Here is an 18,808-nt window from a genome sequence, read left to right as displayed (position 1 = left end):
CCAGAGGGGGTCACTAGACTAGACTGGAGAAAACTGATTGTGTCCCCCTGTTCCCAGGTGGTCTTCAGCGATGACAGTGATGTGGAGGATCCCACTGCAGCAGCCCAGGGGCCAGAGAACAAGGGGTTGGCAGCTCGCAAAGAGTCAGGGCCTGCCAGCCACAAGACAACACAGGCATCGGCCTATGGCAGGAAGGCTTCACGGCCAAAGGCCTTGGTTGCTGATGCAGAGGGGGCCCAAGCCCGCTCTTCGGATAACTGCCCCCAGAGCAGCAAAGCCAAGCCCCGGAGAGCACGAGCAGGCAACAGGAAAGCTGCTGGGCAAGAAGAAAAGAAGGGAGCAGCCCAGAGAGGCCCCTGTGGGCGTGGACAGGGTCAGGAGGAGGAAGGGGAGCTCCTGAGAACCATCAAGGAACAGGAGGTGATGGAAGAGGGATTTGAGATCAGCTTTGAGGTCTTGCGAGGATCTGATGAGGAGGAGCCAGCCCCAGGTAGGCCTGGCTTTCTGGCCTATCCAGAAACAGGTGGGGGGAGTCAGCAGGGAGGACTTGACTACTAGACCGCTTTGTCCTGTGTAATGTGTCTTGGGCAAGCTGTATCCTGGATCTTGTTAGATCAAGAGTGGCGGAGGGGCACAGAATCTGGGGAGGTCTCAGGCTGAGAATAGAGGCAAAGGAGAAAGCACTTGCTAAAAGAAATCTGGTCTGAGCCCAGATTTGGGAGGCACCCAAGGTCTAACCTTGACTTGCCCTTGGTTTGCAGCTGCAAGTCCCTTCACTGTTGTACCCTCTGTTTGTAAGATTGGCCTTGCTCTCAGGGGTGGAGTGAAAGCACTCGGGACGCTCTCTAACCACCTTGGGCATATAGGTGTGAGCCCATATAGGGCCTTGAAGATAAGGGGGCGGCCTGTGCAGCTGGGTCCTGAAATGGATAGGGAAGCCTCTGGGGGTTAGACAGCAGAGGCAAGTTGGAGGCCTGAGCTGAGGAAGTGGGCAGGGTCGATCTGAAGATGCTGCTCTTGTCCCAACGCTGAACAAGGGAGAGCTGAATCCTGTCACATTCTGGATCCAACTTCTCCCACGGAAGCGTATATCTTTCCAAGTCCTGTCTGCAGAGCCTGGGCTTGAGCAGACTCCAATGGAAGCTAGAGCCTTGATGTCCTGGCAAGGTCTGAGGGAAGTGTCTGCTCTTGTCTGCAGGGAGGAAGAGGCTCTTTGCCTACGGGCAGGACGGTGTCGAAGGGGAGCAAGAGGTTCTCCGGCGAGATGCCAGTGCTGATCTGGAAGAGAACTTCCTAGTGGCAGAGAAGAAAGGAAGCCATGACCCCTTCAACCTGCAGCCGCTCTCCTCCTCCCTGGCTGCTGCTGTCAGTAAGTGCCCTAGGAACCCCACAAAACCTGGATCTTTCTTTGTTGCTTCCCCTCCTCACTGAAACATCAGGGCCTTGTGGCAGTGGCAGGGGACAGAGAGGTGAGCTCCTGTGGGAATCCAGGGACCGTTGTATAACCAAGGTGTAGTTGCACTCTGTGCTTTGTCTGTCCTTAATCCCATCATTCTAACAAGCCACAATAGCAGCATGGTGGGCTTGGATCAGGCACTGGCAGACCTCCTGTCTCTGCTATAACATTGCAGCAACTAATCCTGTTGGAGGCTGCCTCCACTCTTCCCTGGGACAGCCGAGGCATGTCCATTCTGCCCTGCCTGCCAGCTCCCCAACCTGCCAACTCCTTTGAAAACCTGCTTGCTGCCACTCCAACCCCCTTCCAATCCACTCAAGCCTTCACACCCCACCTGCTCCCCTCTGCTCCGATCTCCACCTTCACGCTGGGCGGGAGGGAGGGCTGAATGAAAAAGCTCTTGTCGCACCATCTGACAACAGGGTTATCTGCTCTGACTGTTCCAGGTTTGTCCTCTCTGGACTCTGTCTGCAACTCCCTGAAAGCCGCCTTCCAGGCCATCAGCCACTGCCCTCCAGGCACCCTCTACTGCCAGCTCTGCAGGCTGTTGGCACTGTGCATTGGCAGTCGGGACCCCCTCACTACTGCCTACCTGGTTTCAGAGTCCGTCTCTATCACTGTCCGCCATCAGCTGATGAGCAACGTTCACAGGAGACTGTAGTAAGAGCTGTCAGCCCTTGGCTGGCAGGTTCATACAGTAAAGGGAAACCCTTCTAGATCCACTACTTCTCTTCCTGCAAAGGCTGCCTTTATATCCTCTGTTTATGTGAGGCATAACTAGCCTGTGGAACCCACTGCCATAAGATGAGAGAGCATTAAAACTGTCCATGAGCAGGACAATGCCTCCGAAAGTGAACAGGCAAATAACTTGGTTAACACTGAACTGGAGGCAGGAAGGGAAGATGGGTTGGTGACTGATTGACCAAGCTGGGAGCCAGCTCTGCCCCACAGCTCCTGGTGCTGCCAGACCAGTGTGTGACCTTAGGCTGTTCATCCCATCTATAACGTGGAGATAATGCCTAGCTTGGGGAGGGGTGTGGGTGGCTTAATCCTCAGGAGCTCCTGAGATGGAAGCTACTGTGAGGGTGGCAACATCAAACTGGAAGAAGCACTGTCAGGACACTCGTCCTAGTTTAAACACCCCATAGCCTCCTGCCTCACTGGAGCTAGACCAGTTGATTTCACTTCCTGGATTCCACAGCCTGGCGTTCTGCTCGCTGCTCCTGGCATCACGCTGCTATGGGGACTTGCCTGTTCCATAACCCTCGGTTCAGAACAGTCTTTCTGAACCTGCCCCCACCCATCTGCCCCCCTCCTTTCTGGGTTCTGGGGTCTCTGCTGTACTGACCCTCCCTGCACGCTGCTTCCATCTCCAGCAAAATGAAGAAAAAGTCAGTGGCCGATGTCGCTGACCAGCTGCAGGAGCTCGCCCTTCAGGGAGGGGATGCCGACTTGCAGCTCCAGCACCTCTTGCAGCTTCAGCGTTTATTTGCATTCAGCTCGGCGGGGCTGGGCCAGTGGGAGACAGAGAGCTTCAGGGAGCAGCTGCAAAAAATCCCCAGCGGTATGTGCTGCGAGGGAGGGTCCCTTTCAGCTGGCAGTAGCGGGCAGCTTTTGGCTTTGCCTCTGGGAAAGGGCATCTCGCAGCTGGATGCCTGATCTGGACCCAGCTGGGTTTGTGGTGGCTGAATGTTGCTACACCACCTGGCCATAGAGCAGCGCCTTTGCTAAATGAGTTGTCCTTGGTCCAGTTCCTAGTGGGCAGGCGTCCCTATGGCAAACAGCCATCCCAGCTGGGGGACCTTGTTTGCAACCTGAGGCCCCAAACAAGGAGTGAATGGGCTTGGGGAACCAAAAATCTCCTCCTCCCCCTAGAGGGGCAGGGCTGTTGGCGTGTGGGAGGCTTGCACCGTTCTTTGTCCATGCCACAGAAGGGCAGGGCTCTCCTGCAGGCTGCCTGCTCCCTTCCACTGGGGGGGATTCGGAATGCATTCTCTGACACCAAAGGAGGACTCTTAGCTGGGTTTGGCTCGTTGATTGACTCCCCTAACTGCTCATCCCAGGTGTAACCGTGTGCGTGCTGACCCTGGTGAGCCTTCAGCCTGGCACCCTTGGGGACACCTTGCTGCTAACACGGCTGGAGAAGGAGAGTACCCCAGTGACCATTCACATCCCAACTGTGCAGAGCAAGGTGAGGGGCAGGGTCAATGGGGCACCTGGACAGCAGCAACTCTGTGAGCTCGGGGCAGGGCTCACGGTGCTGTCTCTTGCAGGCGCCCCTGAGCTCGGTGCTTGGCGAGTTTGATGCCATCCAGAAGGAGCAGAAGGAATTCAGCAGCTGCACAGACAAGAGGGACTGGTGGCTGGGCCGGACAGAGCTGGACAGGAGGATGAAGGTAGGTGGGGACGTGGGAACATGTGCTGGCTCAGCCAAGCTGGAGACTTGGGCTTTCTGGCTTCCCATATCTTTACCCCACTCTGCCGACAAGGACAAGAGGGGGAGCTCCCTCCTCGTGGGCCAGCCCTTGGCCTTCCCACTGCAGGGGCTAGTTCTCCAGTGCCAAGGGGCTTTAGACTCCCTCTTCCCTTCTGCAGGTCCTGACCGAGACCCTGGAGAAGGAGGTGCTGAGCTGCTGGAAGGGGGCCTTGCTGCCGGCCAGCCAGGACTCTGGTGTGGCCAAGGAGGCCTCCAGCCTGCAGGAACGTCTCAGGGGGTGTGGCTGGCAAAATTCAGATCCGGCACTGCTGAAGGTGAGAGGGGTGGTCCTGGGAGAACCAGCTGAGAAGCCCCTAGCATGACCAGGCTTTTGGCTGAGCCTGGGCAGGATTGATATGGCTGGCCTAGCTTTAGTTGATGAGCTAATGCTGTGACTGTGTGGTAGGAAGGGAGCCAGGTCCCTAGTGTGCTCTCATGGGGTAAGGAAGTCCCTTGTATACACATAGGGGAGGCTTTTCAGTTGAAGCCATTCCCCTGGGGCATGGAGGGGGATTTGCTGTACCCATCACGTTGCTGGCCCCTGCGTGGGGACACTGGCTCAGTCACTCGTCTTTCTCTTTCCTCAGCTCGTGTTGAACAGCTCTCACCTCCTCACCCCTCAAGATGTGCAGTGCCTGGCATCCGGGCTGTGCCCAGCGCAGCCAGATGCTGCCCAGGCCTTCCTGCAGGAGGCGGTGGACAAGTGGAAATCCTGCAGTGGGCAGACGAGCGGTCACCTGGTTCTTGTGCTGGACAAGGTTAGTGGTCCTCTCCCCAAAGCATGCACCTACCAGCCTCTGCCTCTGGCTCAGCGGATAACTCCTCCTTTCCTCTCTAGCACCTGCAGAAGCTGCCCTGGGAGAACATCCCCTGCCTGAGAACCCTGCCAGTGACCCGGTTACCCTCCCTGCACTTCCTGCTCAGCTACTCCCTCACTCAGAGGGTAAGGGGAGGGGAGGGGGGCTGTTCTGGGATGGCTCTGCTGGGCCTTGGGGAAGGATTCCCAGCCCGTGTGAGAAAGCTAGGCCAGTAAGTAGCTCCCATGCTCTCAGATCAGCTGGACCCTCCCTTTTGAGGTGGGCGGGGGGAGACCCACTTCCCCCTGCATGACCCGTCAGGTCATGTCTTGAAAGGGTCAGACAAAAGTGCTGGCCCCACTCCCTGCTAGCTGGAGGGGCTCTGAGCACCCCTGGCCTGGCAAATGGGTGCAATGGGGCAGGCTCCAAGTGCTGGGTGGAATGATCACACAGGCCAGCCAGGTGCTTCCCTAGCTGTAGCATGGACACTCGGTTCACATGGCTGGACTGGGTGGTGCCCAGCACCCATAGCTCCCAGTGGGATTGTGGCTGCCCACATGGGTGCCCGCCTAGATCTCAGCCTGGGCTCTGCAGTATGCTGCACCTAAGGGAGGGAGCAACACGTCTTGTGTCCTCATTTCAGTATCGGCCAGGGTTCCTCCTCACCTGCGGGGTGAATCCCAGCAGTGCCTTCTACGTCCTCAACCCACATGACAACCTGCCTGGGACGGAGGAGCGCTTCCGAGCCTGGTTTGAGAGGTGGGTGCATCTCCCTGCCCCCACATGCCCACTGGGGGAGGGATTCTGCACGGTTTGGCTGTAATCTGCCTCCCTCGGCAGAGATGGAGATGTGTCCCATTGAGACCTCCTGCCTGCAGCCATAGGGGGCGTTGCTGAGCAATGCCGTTGGGGTTTGCCCTTCATTGTGGGCGTGGCAGGTGTCCATGCTCCGTTCTCATCCAGTGTCGTCTTACAGCGAACCCGGCTGGACGGGGGTGACAGGAGAAGTCCCAAGCCAGGAGCAGATGCAGTCGGCTCTCACGCAGCGTGATCTCTATATGTAAGTGGTGCCGGCATAAGCCAGCTACAAGCCAGCGAGACTAGTGTCTCCGAGGGTGGGTGGTGGTAGCAAGCGGGACTGACCAGGTCTCCATAGAAGATGGGCACCTTAGACTCCTGGGTTCTATTCCCCGCTCTCTCCCTGGCTTGGGATGTGACCTTGGACAAGCTACCTCCCCTTCTCCCTGCTTGTTCCTGTACAGTGAGGATACCTGCCTTGGTAGGAGATCCCTCTCTACAGGATGCTGATACGTGCAGGTTTCAGTAACCATCAGCTTCATGGCAGGTGGCTTTTCCCTGTGTATAAAGACCCAAGCGTAACAATTCTGGAGAGACAGAGGTTTCTGCTGCTCAGGGATGGGGGTGTAACTATATTCAAGCGCTGGGGAGCTGAGGGGGGAACAATGGCAGGGTATCAGATCAGTTCATGGAGGTGCAGAGCACTTGCCCTGTAAGTCAGTCTCATTGGAGGCCAAGGAGCTGAGTGTGGGAGCAGTGACCCCAAGATAGCTGCAGTCACCAAGTCCCCTGCTGTGAGCTCACCCACAAACTCTGCCTTAGCTACGCCGGGCATGGAGCCGGTGCCCGCTTCCTGGATGGACCGTCAATCCTAAAGCTGGACTGCGGTGCTGTGGCCCTGCTCTTTGGCTGCAGCAGTGCCGCCCTGGCTGTGCGCGGCAACTTGGAGGGAACTGGTATCATCCTCAAGTACATCATGGCAGGATGGTGAGTCTGCTGGGGATGAGATCTTGAGTGTGGGAAATCTGTGCTCTGGCTACTATTGACTGATTGGCCCGTGCCCCCCATCCTGCTTTAGAGGCAGGTATAAGCCAGGGAGATGCCAGGGTTGTAGGTTTCCTTCCTGATCCCTTTAGAAGCTCTGTTTGTGCCCTGGAAGCATGAGGTCTGGTCACCCCTGGCTTAGCCCATAGAGCTTCAAATGCTAATGGCCATAAATCAATGTCTCCTCAAGTCCGAGCCACAGCACTACACTCTGCTGCAGGGAAGCCCGATGCCAACACAGGCAGAGCTCTATGGCTCTAGTACTTGTCTGATTCCAGTCCAAGATATACACACTTTTTTTCCCTCATCCAGATCTAATTAAATAGTGGGAGGGGGTTGGGGGAATTGAACCTGCCCTCCTTGTACCCAGACGAGGCTTGATCCAGACATGGCTGGGCTGGGTTAAGGTACTGGCTATAGCCCTGTGTCTGCTGGAGGGGAGACAAGTGTCTGTCTGTTCCCTTTGCAGCCCCTTGGTGTTGGGAAACCTCTGGGACGTGACTGACCGAGACATCGACCGCTATATGGAGGCGCTCCTCCAGAGCTGGCTAAAGGCAGGGTCAGGCGCACCTCTCCTCCAGTACGTTGCCCAGTCCCGCCAGGCCCCCAAACTCAAATACCTCATCGGAGCAGCCCCCATAGCCTATGGCTTACCTGTGTCTCTGCGGTGAGGCCCCTGCCCATTGGGCTCCCAGGGGTCATGGGACTTGGATCATGAAGTGGATCCAGCACTTCATCCCTCCAGGCTCTTGTATGAAACACTTGACCTGAAAACTGCCTCCTAGCCAAACTTTTTCCTCTGGACCATAGCTTCTCTGAAAATGCGTTGCACTCAGCCGCTGGTTTCAGCCTTCTCTGTCTGACTCTCGGCAGAAGGCCCCTGGGTGGCTTCTCATAAGGACTCATGAATGGATATTTTTTAGCTTCGTTGTGGCACGTTTAAACAGCTGCAGTGACTTGCAGAGTGGCTGGTCTGGGGGAAGAATCATATACATGTAAATTGTCAAATCTCTATGAATATAACTTATTTTAATTAAAATAAATCTGAGTTTTTATATTGCAAATGGTTGCTGAATATCTGAGGCTTGTACAGCTATAATAAATCTGGTGGAGCCATGGACTTGGACCACGTGGATTTCCTGGGCCCTCGGGGTGAGAGGACAATCTACTCCCCCACGCCTAACCCAGTTACCTTCTCTGTTAGGTGCCTTTTTGGACAATGCCACTCTGACTTCTGACTGTCTGCCTCGGCTGGAGTGTGTAACTTGAACCACCCTCTAGACCAATTCTTCTGGGTAAATTGAGGCAGTGATTACTTGGAAGATTAGATGCCACTGTTGCCCCCCCATCAAAGGGCCATCTTCCTATGCCCCATATGCTGGTAGGGGGTCCGCATTGGACAAAACACCTTACAACACTTGGCTTTTGTTCCTTCAGTCGCTGCTGTTCTATCCTCCCACGGGGGGTGTGTGTCTTTTTGCCAGTGTCCGTCATCCTGAATGGGATGTGAGAGGGAGGATCTCTTAGTCTTGGGTGCAGTTTTGCTGGTAATGTGGGAAGAGCTGTTTTATGGTATTAAAAAGCCACCTTGGGCCGCAGAACTGGTTGGGGACAGGGGTTGTTTAGACAGCTATGCTGCTGTAAAACCCTCCTGGTGTAGAACCACAGAAATATATAGGGCTGGAAGGGGCTGCAAGAGGTTATGTAGCCCATTCCCCATCCCTCATGCTGAGGCAGGGTGACACATCTGATGGGTAATTGGAGGCTTTTAAGATTAGACTACACAATGATGGGGATTTCCTGAGTAAACAAGGACAAAGCCATGGGGGCCAAGCCCACAAAGGCCTCAAGTGTGTTGGGGTCCTAGATGGACACATTCCCCTCCATGTTGCTGCTTATCTGTCTCAGGTGGCTGGATGAGGCTGCTGAACCAGAAAGCAAGTTTGAGGCTTTTGTGGCATTTAACTGCAGCTTTGTTGCCCTAGATTTGCAGAGGCCCCTGCTACTTTGCTGGACCAGTGGGGCCACTGGACAATCGAGGTGCTAAAGGAGCACTCAAGGACGACAAGGCCATTGTGGAGAAACTAAATGAATTCTTTGCATCGGTCTTCACAGCCAAGGATGTGAGGGAGATTCCCCAACCTGAGACAGTCTTTTTAGGTGACAAATCTGAGGAACTGTCCCAGCTTGAGGTGTCATTAGAGGAGGTTTTGGAACAAATAAACTGAACAGTAATAAGTCACCAGAAGCAGCTGGTATTCACCCAAGAGTTCTGAAGGAACTCAAATGTGAAATTGCAGAACTACAAACTGTAGTCTGTAACCTATCATTTAAATCCAGCTTCTGTACCAAATGACTGGAGGATAGCTAATGTGATGCCAATTTTTAAGAAGGGCTTCAGAGGTGATTCTGGCAATCACAGGTGGGTAAGCCTGACTTCAGTACTGGGGAAACTGGTTGAAACTATAGTAAAGAACAAAATTGTCAGACACATAGATGAACATAATTTGTTGGGGAAGAGGCAATAGGGCTTTTGTAAAGGGAAATCATGCCTCCCCAATCTGCTAGAGTTCTTTGAGGGGGTCAACAAGCACCTGGATAAGGGGGATCCAGTGGATATAGTGTACTTAGATTTTCAGAAAGCCTTTGACAGGGTCCTTCACCAGAGGCTCTTAAGCAAAGTAAGCTGTCATGGGATAAGAGGGAAGGTCCTCTCATGGATTGGTAACTGGTAAAAGACAGGAAACAAAGCGTAGGAATAAATAGTCCATTTTCATAATGGAGAGAGGTAAATAGTGGTGTCCCCCAGGCGTCTGATCTGGGGCCAGTGCTGTTCAATGTTGTCATAAATGATCTGGAAAAAGGGGTAAACAGTGAGGTGGCAAAATTTGTAGATGATACAAAACTTCTCAAAATAGTTAGTTCTCAAGCAGGCTGTGAAGAGCTACAAAAGGATGTCTCAGAACTGGGTGACTAGGCAACAATATGGCAGACGAAATTCAGTGTTGATAAATGCAAAGTAATGCACCTTGGAAAACATCATCCCAACTATACATATTAAATGATGGGGTCTAAATTAGCTTTACCACTCAAGGAAGAGATCTTGGAGTCACTGTGGATAGTTCTCTGCAAGCTTGCACAGAGTGTGCTGTGGCAGTGAAAAAGGCTAATAGAGTGTTGGGAATCATTAAGAAAGGGATAGATAAGACACAAAATATCATTGCTTCTATATAAATCCATGATATGCTCACATCTTGAATACTGTGTGAAGATGTGGTCACCCCATCTCAAAGATAGATTGGAAAAGGTTCAGAAAAGGGCAACAAATTATTAGGGGTATGGAATGGCTTCTGTATGAGGAGAGATTAAGATGGGAGGGGGGCTTTTCAGTTTGGAAAAGAGATGACTTGGGGGGATCTGATAGAGGTCTATAAAAATCATGCCTGGTGTGGAGAAAGTAACTAAGTGTTATTTACTCCTTCTCAGAACACAAGAACTAGGGGGTCACCAAATGAAATTAATAGGCAGCAGATTAAAAACAAAAGGAAGTATTTCTTTACCCAACACAGTCAGGCTGTGGAACTCTGCCAGAGGATGTTGTGAAGGCTGAGTAATAGGATTAAAAAAAGAACTAGACAAATTCATGGAGGATAGGTCCACCAATGGCTATTAGCCAGGATGGGCAGGGATGGTGTCCCTAGCCTCTGTTTGCCAGAAGCTGGGACTGCATCACTTGATGATTATCTGTTCTGTTCATTCCCTCCAGGACACCTGGCATTGGCCACTATTGGAAGACAGGATAGGGGGCTAGATGGACCTTTGGTCTGACCCAGTTGGCCATTCTTATGGTCTATGTTCTTTGTCAGCCTCCCCAAAGAATATGTGCCATGCCATCTGCATGCTTCAGGCTGGAGGGTTTTTAGGAGATCTAACTTGCAGAGCTATTAACAATGGCTTGGATTTCACTCTTTGCTTGGTAGTTTGAACTGTGTCAATACACAAAGTCAAGGAGGGAGAGTAGCATGAAGCATGGCCATCAGGAGAGCTGGAAGTGGACCTAGATGCAGCTGTAGACACTTCCAGGAGCGAAGTGTTGGGGAGTTGATGGGGGAATTCTCTCCCATCCCCAGAAAACTTGGTAGGGCTGTGGGACATCTAATGCTTCATAAAGGGAAGCCATAACCTTACTTTGTTCAGAGGAGAAACTGAGTCAGGGCAGATGAAGTGACTTGGTTGATGGTTCCACAGATTGAGTGGAAACGTTGGGCCTAGAATCCAAATCTCTGAGCTCAGCGTCCTGTACCCTACCGCAACAGACCATTCTACCTTACTTGGGAACAGCCGCCACGCTACAGCGGGGCTTGGCTGTAGTTATGTCTCTAGCTGACAGTTACTTTAGTGGCCAAATGCTGCCTAATAACGATCTTCGGCACCAGCCCCCTCACTCTTCCTCTGCACATAGGATGGTCTCTACAGGGTAGGTGTGCTTCTTTCTTTTAACCTGCACCTAAGCAACCATCCTTTCACACCAGCTGTCCTTCTCGTCCGTGTGTGTATTGCTTTAGTAGGTAGTGGTATCGCATCCGAGTCTGCCTCTGTGCTTAGAGATCCCCAGCATAATGCCCCTGTTGCTGCCTCTGTGAAAAGCATCACGCTGAGGTCCTGTAAGCATCCCATGGAGCAACTTGGATGTAAAATGACCACTAGTGGAGCTGTGTAAACCCCAAGACCTGAGGCTGCCCCCTCCATCTGGTGTTCATCCAACTTGCTATCATTAATTATGGGACTGGCTTCTTCATTTGTATTGTAGTGCCTAGGAGTCCAGGCATGGAGCAGGCCCCCATTGTGCTAGGGCCTGTACAAACAATGAAAAGACCACCCCTGTCCTAAAAAGCTTACAATGCACATTTATTTTATTTCAGAGTAGCAGCCGTGTTAGTCTGCATTCGCAAAAAGAAAAGGAGTACTTGTGGCACCTTAGACTAATACTTATTTGAGCATGCTCAAATAAATTTGTTAATCTCTAAGGTGCCACAAGTACTCCATTTATTTTATTGTGGGTTTATTACACTGGTAAGGTGATGTCCTCTCTCAGAGAACATGCTGTGCTCTGTGCTAGGTTGTTCTCAAGTTTCCTTCTGTCTCCTTGGACTTCCTATGCCCTGAGTAAACTTAGAGCATTCCAATAGCCCTGACTGACTGACTCGGCTGTGCCATGGAACTTCCCCACAATAATTCCTAGAGCAGATCTTGAAGAAAAGCATCCAGTCTTGATCTGAAACCTGCCCATGAGGGAGAATCCATCACGACTCTTGATAAGTTGCTCCTATGGTTACTTACTCTGTTAAAAATTGACACCATATTTCCAATCTGAATTTGTCTGGCTTCAGCTTCCAGCCAGTGGATCATGTTCTTCCTTTCTCTGGTAGACATATGAACCCATTATTAAATCTTTATTAAGTATTTCTGTGTGTTGATGGGTATGGGGGGAGGCAGGGGGAGCAGTGTGGATTCCAGCATCAGTCTAGGATAGTCATTCTCAAACTTATTTGATTGTGCCCCCTTTTTTGTCTACAGAATTTTACACACCCACCCCTGCCTCTTACCACACAAGTACGTATACCAATTTAACAAATATCAACATGCAACTCTCACTAGATATTAAAAATAGTAAGGCATTGATTCAAGCAGAGCCAACGATCCAGTGTAATAAGAGCAAAAGCACAAAACTGATTGTGGTTGTTGCTTACAATTAAATGTGCACACTGCGTCGTAGCAAAGGGATGATTGCACAGAAGGCAACGACTTTATATAATGCTCTGCAAGCTCAACAGAACTCCATCAAACTGCCCAGTGCCATCGGAGGAGCTGATATCTCTGGAGGAATCGGGTTTGGTAGTTATTCAGGGCTGTGGGTGAAATGTGTGCAGTAAGTTTTTTTGCCCCTTAAACTTCTCCATCCCCTCTGCCTCCCGAAAACACTCCGCATCCCCCACCCCCTGCAGTTTGAGTTTGTCTGGTCTAGGAGTTTAGTGCTGTTAGGACCATTCCCCGTGAATGCCATATGGAGGTTTGTGGTATAAGAACTAGACAGACACATCTCTGCTGCGGTGGGCTGGCTCTTTGTAACCTTGTAGCCCACCTAGACCTTGAAACTGAGCAAGGCCTCACTTCTGAACTCCAGGGCACAGGCTCCAATTGTGGTTGATCCCCTCAGAGCAATGGCGACCGGAAGTAGAGGTAGCCCCCTCAGAGCAATGGCGACCGGAAGTAGAGGTAGCCCCCTCAGAACAATGGCGACCGGAAGTAGGGTAGAGGCTTAGCCCTGCAGAGCAATGGCTGCCCTTAGGAAATCATAGAGACGGGGGTCCAGCGGAGGCGTCGCGTACCATAGAGTGGCGCTGTGTCCGGCCCAGAGCGCCTCCCCGCCTCGCTCATTGACTCTCCCCCAAGATGGCGCAGCAGGTGAACATCACGGAGCTGACGCTGCCGCAGCTCGAGGTGCTGAAGAACCAGCTGGACCAGGTCAGGGCCCAGCCCCGGGAGGGACCCCCCGCACCCCGTCTGAGGGGCCCCGCCCCCCCGAAAGCCCCCCCTTCTAAACCCTCCCCCAGCCCCGTCTGAGGGGCCCCGCCCCCCCGAGAGACCCCCCCGCTCCCCGCCCCTCCCCGCCCCGTCTGAGGGGCCCCGCCCCCCCGAGAGACCCCCCCGCTCCCCGCCCCTCCCCGCCCCGTCTGAGGGGCCCCGCCCCCCCGAGAGACCCCCCCGCTCCCCGCCCCTCCCAGCCCCGTCTGAGGGGCCCCGCCCCCCCGAGAGACCCCCCCGCTCCCCGCCCCTCCCCGCCCCGTCTGAGGGGCCCCGCCCCCCCGAGAGACCCCCCCGCTCCCCGCCCCTCCCAGCCCCGTCTGAGGGGCCCCGACCCCCCAGAGAGAGACCCCCACCGCAACCCGCCCGCAGCCCCGTCTGAGGGGCCCCGCCCAGCGAGACCCTCCCAGCCCCGTCTGAGCGGCCCCGCCCCCCCAGAGAGAGACCCCCTGCTCCCCACCCCTCCCACCGTCGTCTGAGTGGCCCTGCCCCCCCAGAGAGAGACCCCCACCGCAACCCGCCCGCAGCCCCGTCTGACGGGCCCCACCCCCAGCGAGAGACCCCCCCACTCCCTGCCCCTCCCAGCCCCGTCTGAGGGGTTGAAACCCCCCCTGTTCCCCACCCCTCCTAGCCCCGTCTGAGGGGCCCTGCCCCCAGCGAGACCCCCCCGCTCCCTGCCCCTCCCAGCCCCGTCTGAGGGACCCCGCCCCCCCAGAGAGAGACTCCCCGCCCCTCCCAGCCCCACCTGAGGGGCCCCGCCCCCACAGAGAGAGACCCCCCCGCAACTCACCCCTGCCAACCCCGTCTGAGGGGCCCCACCCCCCCAGAGAGAGACCCCCCCGCAACCCGCCCCCAGCCCCGTCTGAGGGGCTCCGCCCGCCAGAGAGATCCCCCCCGCAACTCGCTCCTCCCAGCCCCGTCTGAGGGGTCCCGCCCCCTCCTAAACCCTCCTCCAGCCCCATATGAGAGGCCCCGCCCCCCAATGAACCCCCCCGCTATCTTCCGTCAGCGAGACCCCCTGCAGCCCCGTCTGAAGGACCCCCCCCCAGAAAACCCTCTCCTAAACCCTCCTCCAGCCCCATTGGAGGGGCCCATCCCCCCAGCGAGACCCCGAGCCTGGGGAGCCCCATCCCGTCCCTCTGTTCTCCTGCCCCGATAGTGATGCTGGGTTCTGCCCCCACGGGTGCTGGGCTTTGCTCTTCCCCCTAGGAAGTGGAGTTCCTCTCCTCCTCCATCGCCCAGCTCAAGGTGGTGCAGACCAAGTATGTGGAAGCCAAGGACTGTCTGAATGTGCTCAACAAAAGCAACGAAGGTCAGTGCAGACCCGCCCTGCGCCCTTGGGACCCCCGTTTCCCCCAGGCCCATCTGGGGATGGTGCAGTCGCAGAGGGCACCCCTTGGCGTTTGCACGCAATTGTTAAGCTCCCCGCACTGCTGCTGTAGAGCCCCGTGTCCTCCAGCTTTGTGCATGTGTCTTGGCTCTAGGCCCCCTGGAATGACCTCCCTCTTCCCATGGACCAGGTCCTGAGGGGAGGGAGTTTTCATTAGTGGTTAGAGCAAACACCTGGGAGCCAGGACTCCTTGATCCTGATCCTGATCCTGGCTGTGCTGCTGACTTGCTGCGTGGCCTTGGGCAGGCCACAGCCCTGGTTGGTGCCTCAGTTGCCTTACAGGGCGCATGTGTGTAATTAATTAAAGAGCTGTGAGATCTGGATGAAAGATGCTATGGAGGGGCCAGGCGTTGCTATTAACTTGCCCCAAACAGTGCAAAGCCTCTGAATACTGATGAGCACCCATAGTCGTGGCTGTCCCCCCACTCTCGCGCTGCTTTTTGAAGGCCCCCCCCCCGTACTGTGCAGTAGGGGGTAGTGTCTGGGTAATAACAGGCATTTGTTTCTGTCTCCAGGGAAGGAGCTGCTAGTCCCGCTAACCAGCTCTGTATCCTTTACCCACCACCTCAAAGATGCTGCCGACATTGTGCTCTGGCTCCTTGCTACCCTGGCGTTTTGATTCTCATCCCAACGGGGAACTTAACCCTTTGGGCCCCAACATGCAGCCTGCTCTGGCTTTGATGCAGCTGGCAGCTAGCAGGCTAGCATTGAACATTTCCAGTCAGGGGACTGAAGGCTGGGAACAGTCACAGGGACCCTTTTCCCTTTACGACACTAGTCTAAATCCTGCCTGGATTGACAGCGACCGAAGCTGCTCCCGCTGGACAGCTGTTCCAGTGACCTCTCTATGAAATGATCTGTGCTGTTCCATATGGCCTGCCATCCCCATCCCAAACCCACACCCCAGCTGGCCCATTAGCCCCCTCCTTGCCAGAGGGGCCAAGAACCAAGGAGGCTGGTAGAGCATGAGCTCCCCTCTAACTCTGTGGCAGGGCTGAGGCTTGTTGGCCAAGATGCACTGGGGGCGCTTGCCCTGCAGCTGCTTGGTTTGTGCCTGCTCTGGGAACGAACAGGGGCTTCTAGTTCCATGCTCAGTTCCTGCTGCCTCCTCTGCCTGCTGATTTTTCCAGCGATACTGGGACACTGCAGTGTCTCTCTGCAACCTCCTCCCATTAATCCCGGCTTGGGTTTCTCCTCTGCCCAAGCGTCACAAAGCGACCTTGGGACTGAGCTGATCTTTTGATAATGTTGAAATCAGTTCTAGTCGTTCCCATGGGGACTGCACCGTTCATATCTAGCAACATGGTCCAGTGGTTAGGGCACTGGCCTGCGACCTGGGTTCTATTCCCAGCTGTAGCACTGACCTGCTGTGTGACCGTGGGTGAGTCACTTCCTTTCTCTGCACCTGTTTCCCATCCCACCTTCTCTGTCCTGTCTGTTTGGACTATGAGCTTTCCAGGACAGAGACACACACTCTCTCTCTCTATTTGTGCAGCGGGGCCCTGAGTTTGGTCAAGCCTTCAACCTGCCACCACAATATAATCTAGTAAAACACTGTTTTATTAAACTGAATCTCTGGGCAAATTGCATTCACATCTGCCCGTGCTCAAAGGAGTTCTGTTGCTTTATACCAGCTCAGGAGCAGGTGTGGAGCTAAGATGCTTTTTCTCAGGACCTGTCACCGTAACCTTGTTGCTCTCATGGTTTCCCTGCTGGTTCTGTGTTTTCCCTTGACCTCCCTGGCAGATGTACGTCCCCGGGAAGCTCTCCGACGTTGGCCACGTGCTGGTAGACGTGGGGACAGGCTACTACGTAGAAAAGGTAGGAGGCACTCGTAAGCCAACCCACCGTGACAGCGTTATTAGACTTGGTGTGTTCCAGGGAGTGGCAGGATGTGCTTTACCTGCACATAAAAGTGTTAGACTCAGAGCCATCTCTTCCCCACCCAGTCTCTCTGTATGAAATGCACTCACACCTTGAGCACAGAATTCTTGCTGTACACCCTGCAAGGTCTGCCCTGGGACTGGAGGGATGTGTCTGACAGCAGGCTAGGTAAATGGCCAGTGAGGTTAGTGCACTGGAATTCTCTGCTAGGGGATTAGGTTGCATTCCCTTAGCCAGACCTCCTTGTCTACGCTGCAGTTGGGTCTTGCAAGCTAAGGAGGTGGGTTCTTCAATGAGAAACCTTCAAAACCCAAGCAGGTACCGCAGGCAGTGGTGGTGCACTCTTCCCTGGGTGCTGCCATCTGTCAGGGCAGATGTAAAATCAACCTGCTGACCATTAACACTCGTGCAACCCTTTCCCTAAGTGTCAGGGGTTTATCCGTGGCCAAAGATGCATGGTTACGTGCTGTCACCTCTTGCTGCTTCAGTCAGAGACGACGCCATCAATTTCTATCTTGTTTTGTGGTGTTGTGATGCCCTATTGGACAGCTGTCATGTTCCACCCCCGAGGTGGCTGCATTTCAGTAGCAGATGAAGTGATATATAGGTACACCTACAACTAAGGCATGCTGTGAGGCTTCATGACGTAGTGCTTTGAGGGTCTCTGATGAAAGGTGCTGTAGAAAGGCTAAGCATGTTACTGCCTGAGCAGCCAAATCTTGGAGTGATTCAAGTGTTTACCCTCTGTCCTGTGCATTGTCACTGCACTTCAGGCAGGGGGTGAACCCCTTCCCAGGTGCCCACCTCTCCTTGGGGTGGACATATCAGGCCACCTTTCCTCTTGCAGACAGCAGACAATGCCCGAGATTTCTTCAAGAGGAAGATAGACTTTCTGACCAAACAGATGGAGAAAATTCAGCCAGCACTGCAGGAAAAACATGCCATGAAACAAGGTATAGACATGTTGTTTTTTTCAGGCAGGCCTGGCTCTGGGGCGTTGCCCATTGCTGGCACCCACCTATTCTTAACAGCTAGAACGGCCCCTGGCCAACTCCCTTCACTGTGTGCGTGTTCTCTCCCTTGCAGCTGTGATGGAAATGATGAGCCAGAAGATCCAGCAGCTAACGGCCATGGGGGCTTCACAGGCTGCAGCAACCAAGGCATAGCCTTTGGCATCGGTTCCTTGGGCCCCGCATGCTGCGCCTTGACTGTGGCATTTTGTTCTCTTACGAGCAGAGTCTTAAAACCACCAACGAAGCAGCTGGGGCCGAAATCATCATGGCGCCATCGGGAGGCATCTGCTCTTTGTGCTGGTGGCTGTGTCTTAAGTGCAAACCTGGTGGAAGCTCTTCCCCTTTTGTATGTGGCAGGTGATATCAATGTGCGAGATAAATTAAAGCATTGCGGAACAGTACTCGGCTGCCTCTGGTGAGAGATACGAGGGGTGGGGCTATGAAGACTTCCAGCTGTCTGTGTGGCCCCTTTAAATCCAGTGGAAGTTATTGCCAGCTGATGTGTGAGGTGGATCTGTCTCTCTGAAGCTTCTGTCCATCATCCTAGCATCTGAGCTCTTATGGGCTCTGGCCGCAGAAGGGGAGGAGGCGCAGGGGATGCAGCGGGGTGTTGCTTCTTCAGGGAGAACAAGTCTCTAATGGGCAGGCCTGTGCTGGAGCACTGCAGGGAAACAAGGTGGTTCCCATATGAGATGCAATAGGACAGCAGCCAGCTGGTGTGGAGATTCCCTTATGGCATCTGGTGAGCACCCCAGACACAAGGCAAGTCACTGGCACATACCAGCACCCCTACCCACTGGCTGGATTTCAAGCTGTGGGTGTGTTTCTTGTCAGATACGTGTTCCTTCTGGTCCCACCCAGGGCTCCCACTCCCCAGCCTCCTCTCCAACCACTCAGCGCTACAAGCAGGAACCCAGTTTCCTGCTAGGATGAGGAAGAAGGGCTCTGAGGAGCAGCGGCCGTTGCCCACTGTCCCTGTTTACCATTCTGAGAGGCAGCGGGGGCCAGGCCATGATGTGATGGGTTTTTGATGGGCTGCATGTGATGTGGTTGGGGGAGGGGTAATACTGGCCAGGCTTCAAGCTGCACGTAGATCTTGAGCAGAGGGTTGCCATAGAGATTAAGCCTAAACTGGAAGCAGGCATCTGGTCAGCATCTTATGCCACTGGCTCTTCCCCTACAGCTGCTCAGAGGCGGGAGAGTTCCCTCCCTCTTTGTCCCTGGCTGCTGAGAGAGGCAGGAAGGGAGATTGGTTCACTTCTGTTGCCCCTAGATGCAGGCCTTAGAGTTAAGATTTTTAAAGCTCCCCAGAGGATTCAGGCACCTGGATTCCCTTGATGGGGTGTCTAAATCCCTTAGGTAACT

General features: G+C 54.3%; 2 protein-coding genes across 3 annotated transcripts in view; both read left to right on the top strand.

Moving 5' to 3' along the window:
- Nucleotides 1-7,648, top strand: part of ESPL1 (extra spindle pole bodies like 1, separase) — a 28,433-nt gene extending 20,785 nt beyond the window's left edge. For both annotated transcript variants that reach the window (XM_084609894.1, XM_084609893.1), the window contains exons 19-31: nt 58-490; nt 1,199-1,369; nt 1,903-2,116; nt 2,833-3,020; nt 3,520-3,647; nt 3,730-3,852; nt 4,052-4,207; nt 4,520-4,690; nt 4,771-4,875; nt 5,373-5,488; nt 5,706-5,789; nt 6,350-6,514; nt 7,041-7,648. In XM_084609894.1, coding sequence (XP_084466020.1) covers nt 58-490; nt 1,199-1,369; nt 1,903-2,116; nt 2,833-3,020; nt 3,520-3,647; nt 3,730-3,852; nt 4,052-4,207; nt 4,520-4,690; nt 4,771-4,875; nt 5,373-5,488; nt 5,706-5,789; nt 6,350-6,514; nt 7,041-7,242 — 2,256 coding nt within the window. In that variant the 3' untranslated portion in view covers nt 7,243-7,648. The remainder of the gene's footprint in view (nt 1-57; nt 491-1,198; nt 1,370-1,902; nt 2,117-2,832; nt 3,021-3,519; nt 3,648-3,729; nt 3,853-4,051; nt 4,208-4,519; nt 4,691-4,770; nt 4,876-5,372; nt 5,489-5,705; nt 5,790-6,349; nt 6,515-7,040) is intronic.
- A 5,318-nt stretch (nt 7,649-12,966) lies between these two features.
- Nucleotides 12,967-17,844, top strand: PFDN5 (prefoldin subunit 5). Its single transcript, XM_084610379.1, has 6 exons — nt 12,967-13,096; nt 14,366-14,468; nt 15,062-15,093; nt 16,293-16,367; nt 17,278-17,383; nt 17,517-17,844. The coding sequence occupies exons 1-6, from the start codon at nt 13,025-13,027 to the stop codon at nt 17,594-17,596; spliced, it is 468 nt and encodes a 155-aa protein (XP_084466505.1). The 5' UTR covers nt 12,967-13,024; the 3' UTR covers nt 17,597-17,844.
- Nucleotides 17,845-18,808: the final 964 nt, after the last annotated feature.

Source organism: Lepidochelys olivacea (assembly GCF_965140295.1).
Source record: "Lepidochelys olivacea isolate rLepOli2 genome assembly, chromosome: 20".
Taxonomy (NCBI): Eukaryota; Metazoa; Chordata; order Testudines; family Cheloniidae; genus Lepidochelys; species Lepidochelys olivacea.
The sequence above is the reverse complement of the archived record's forward strand: the minus strand, read 5'-3'. Positions and strand labels throughout refer to the sequence as shown.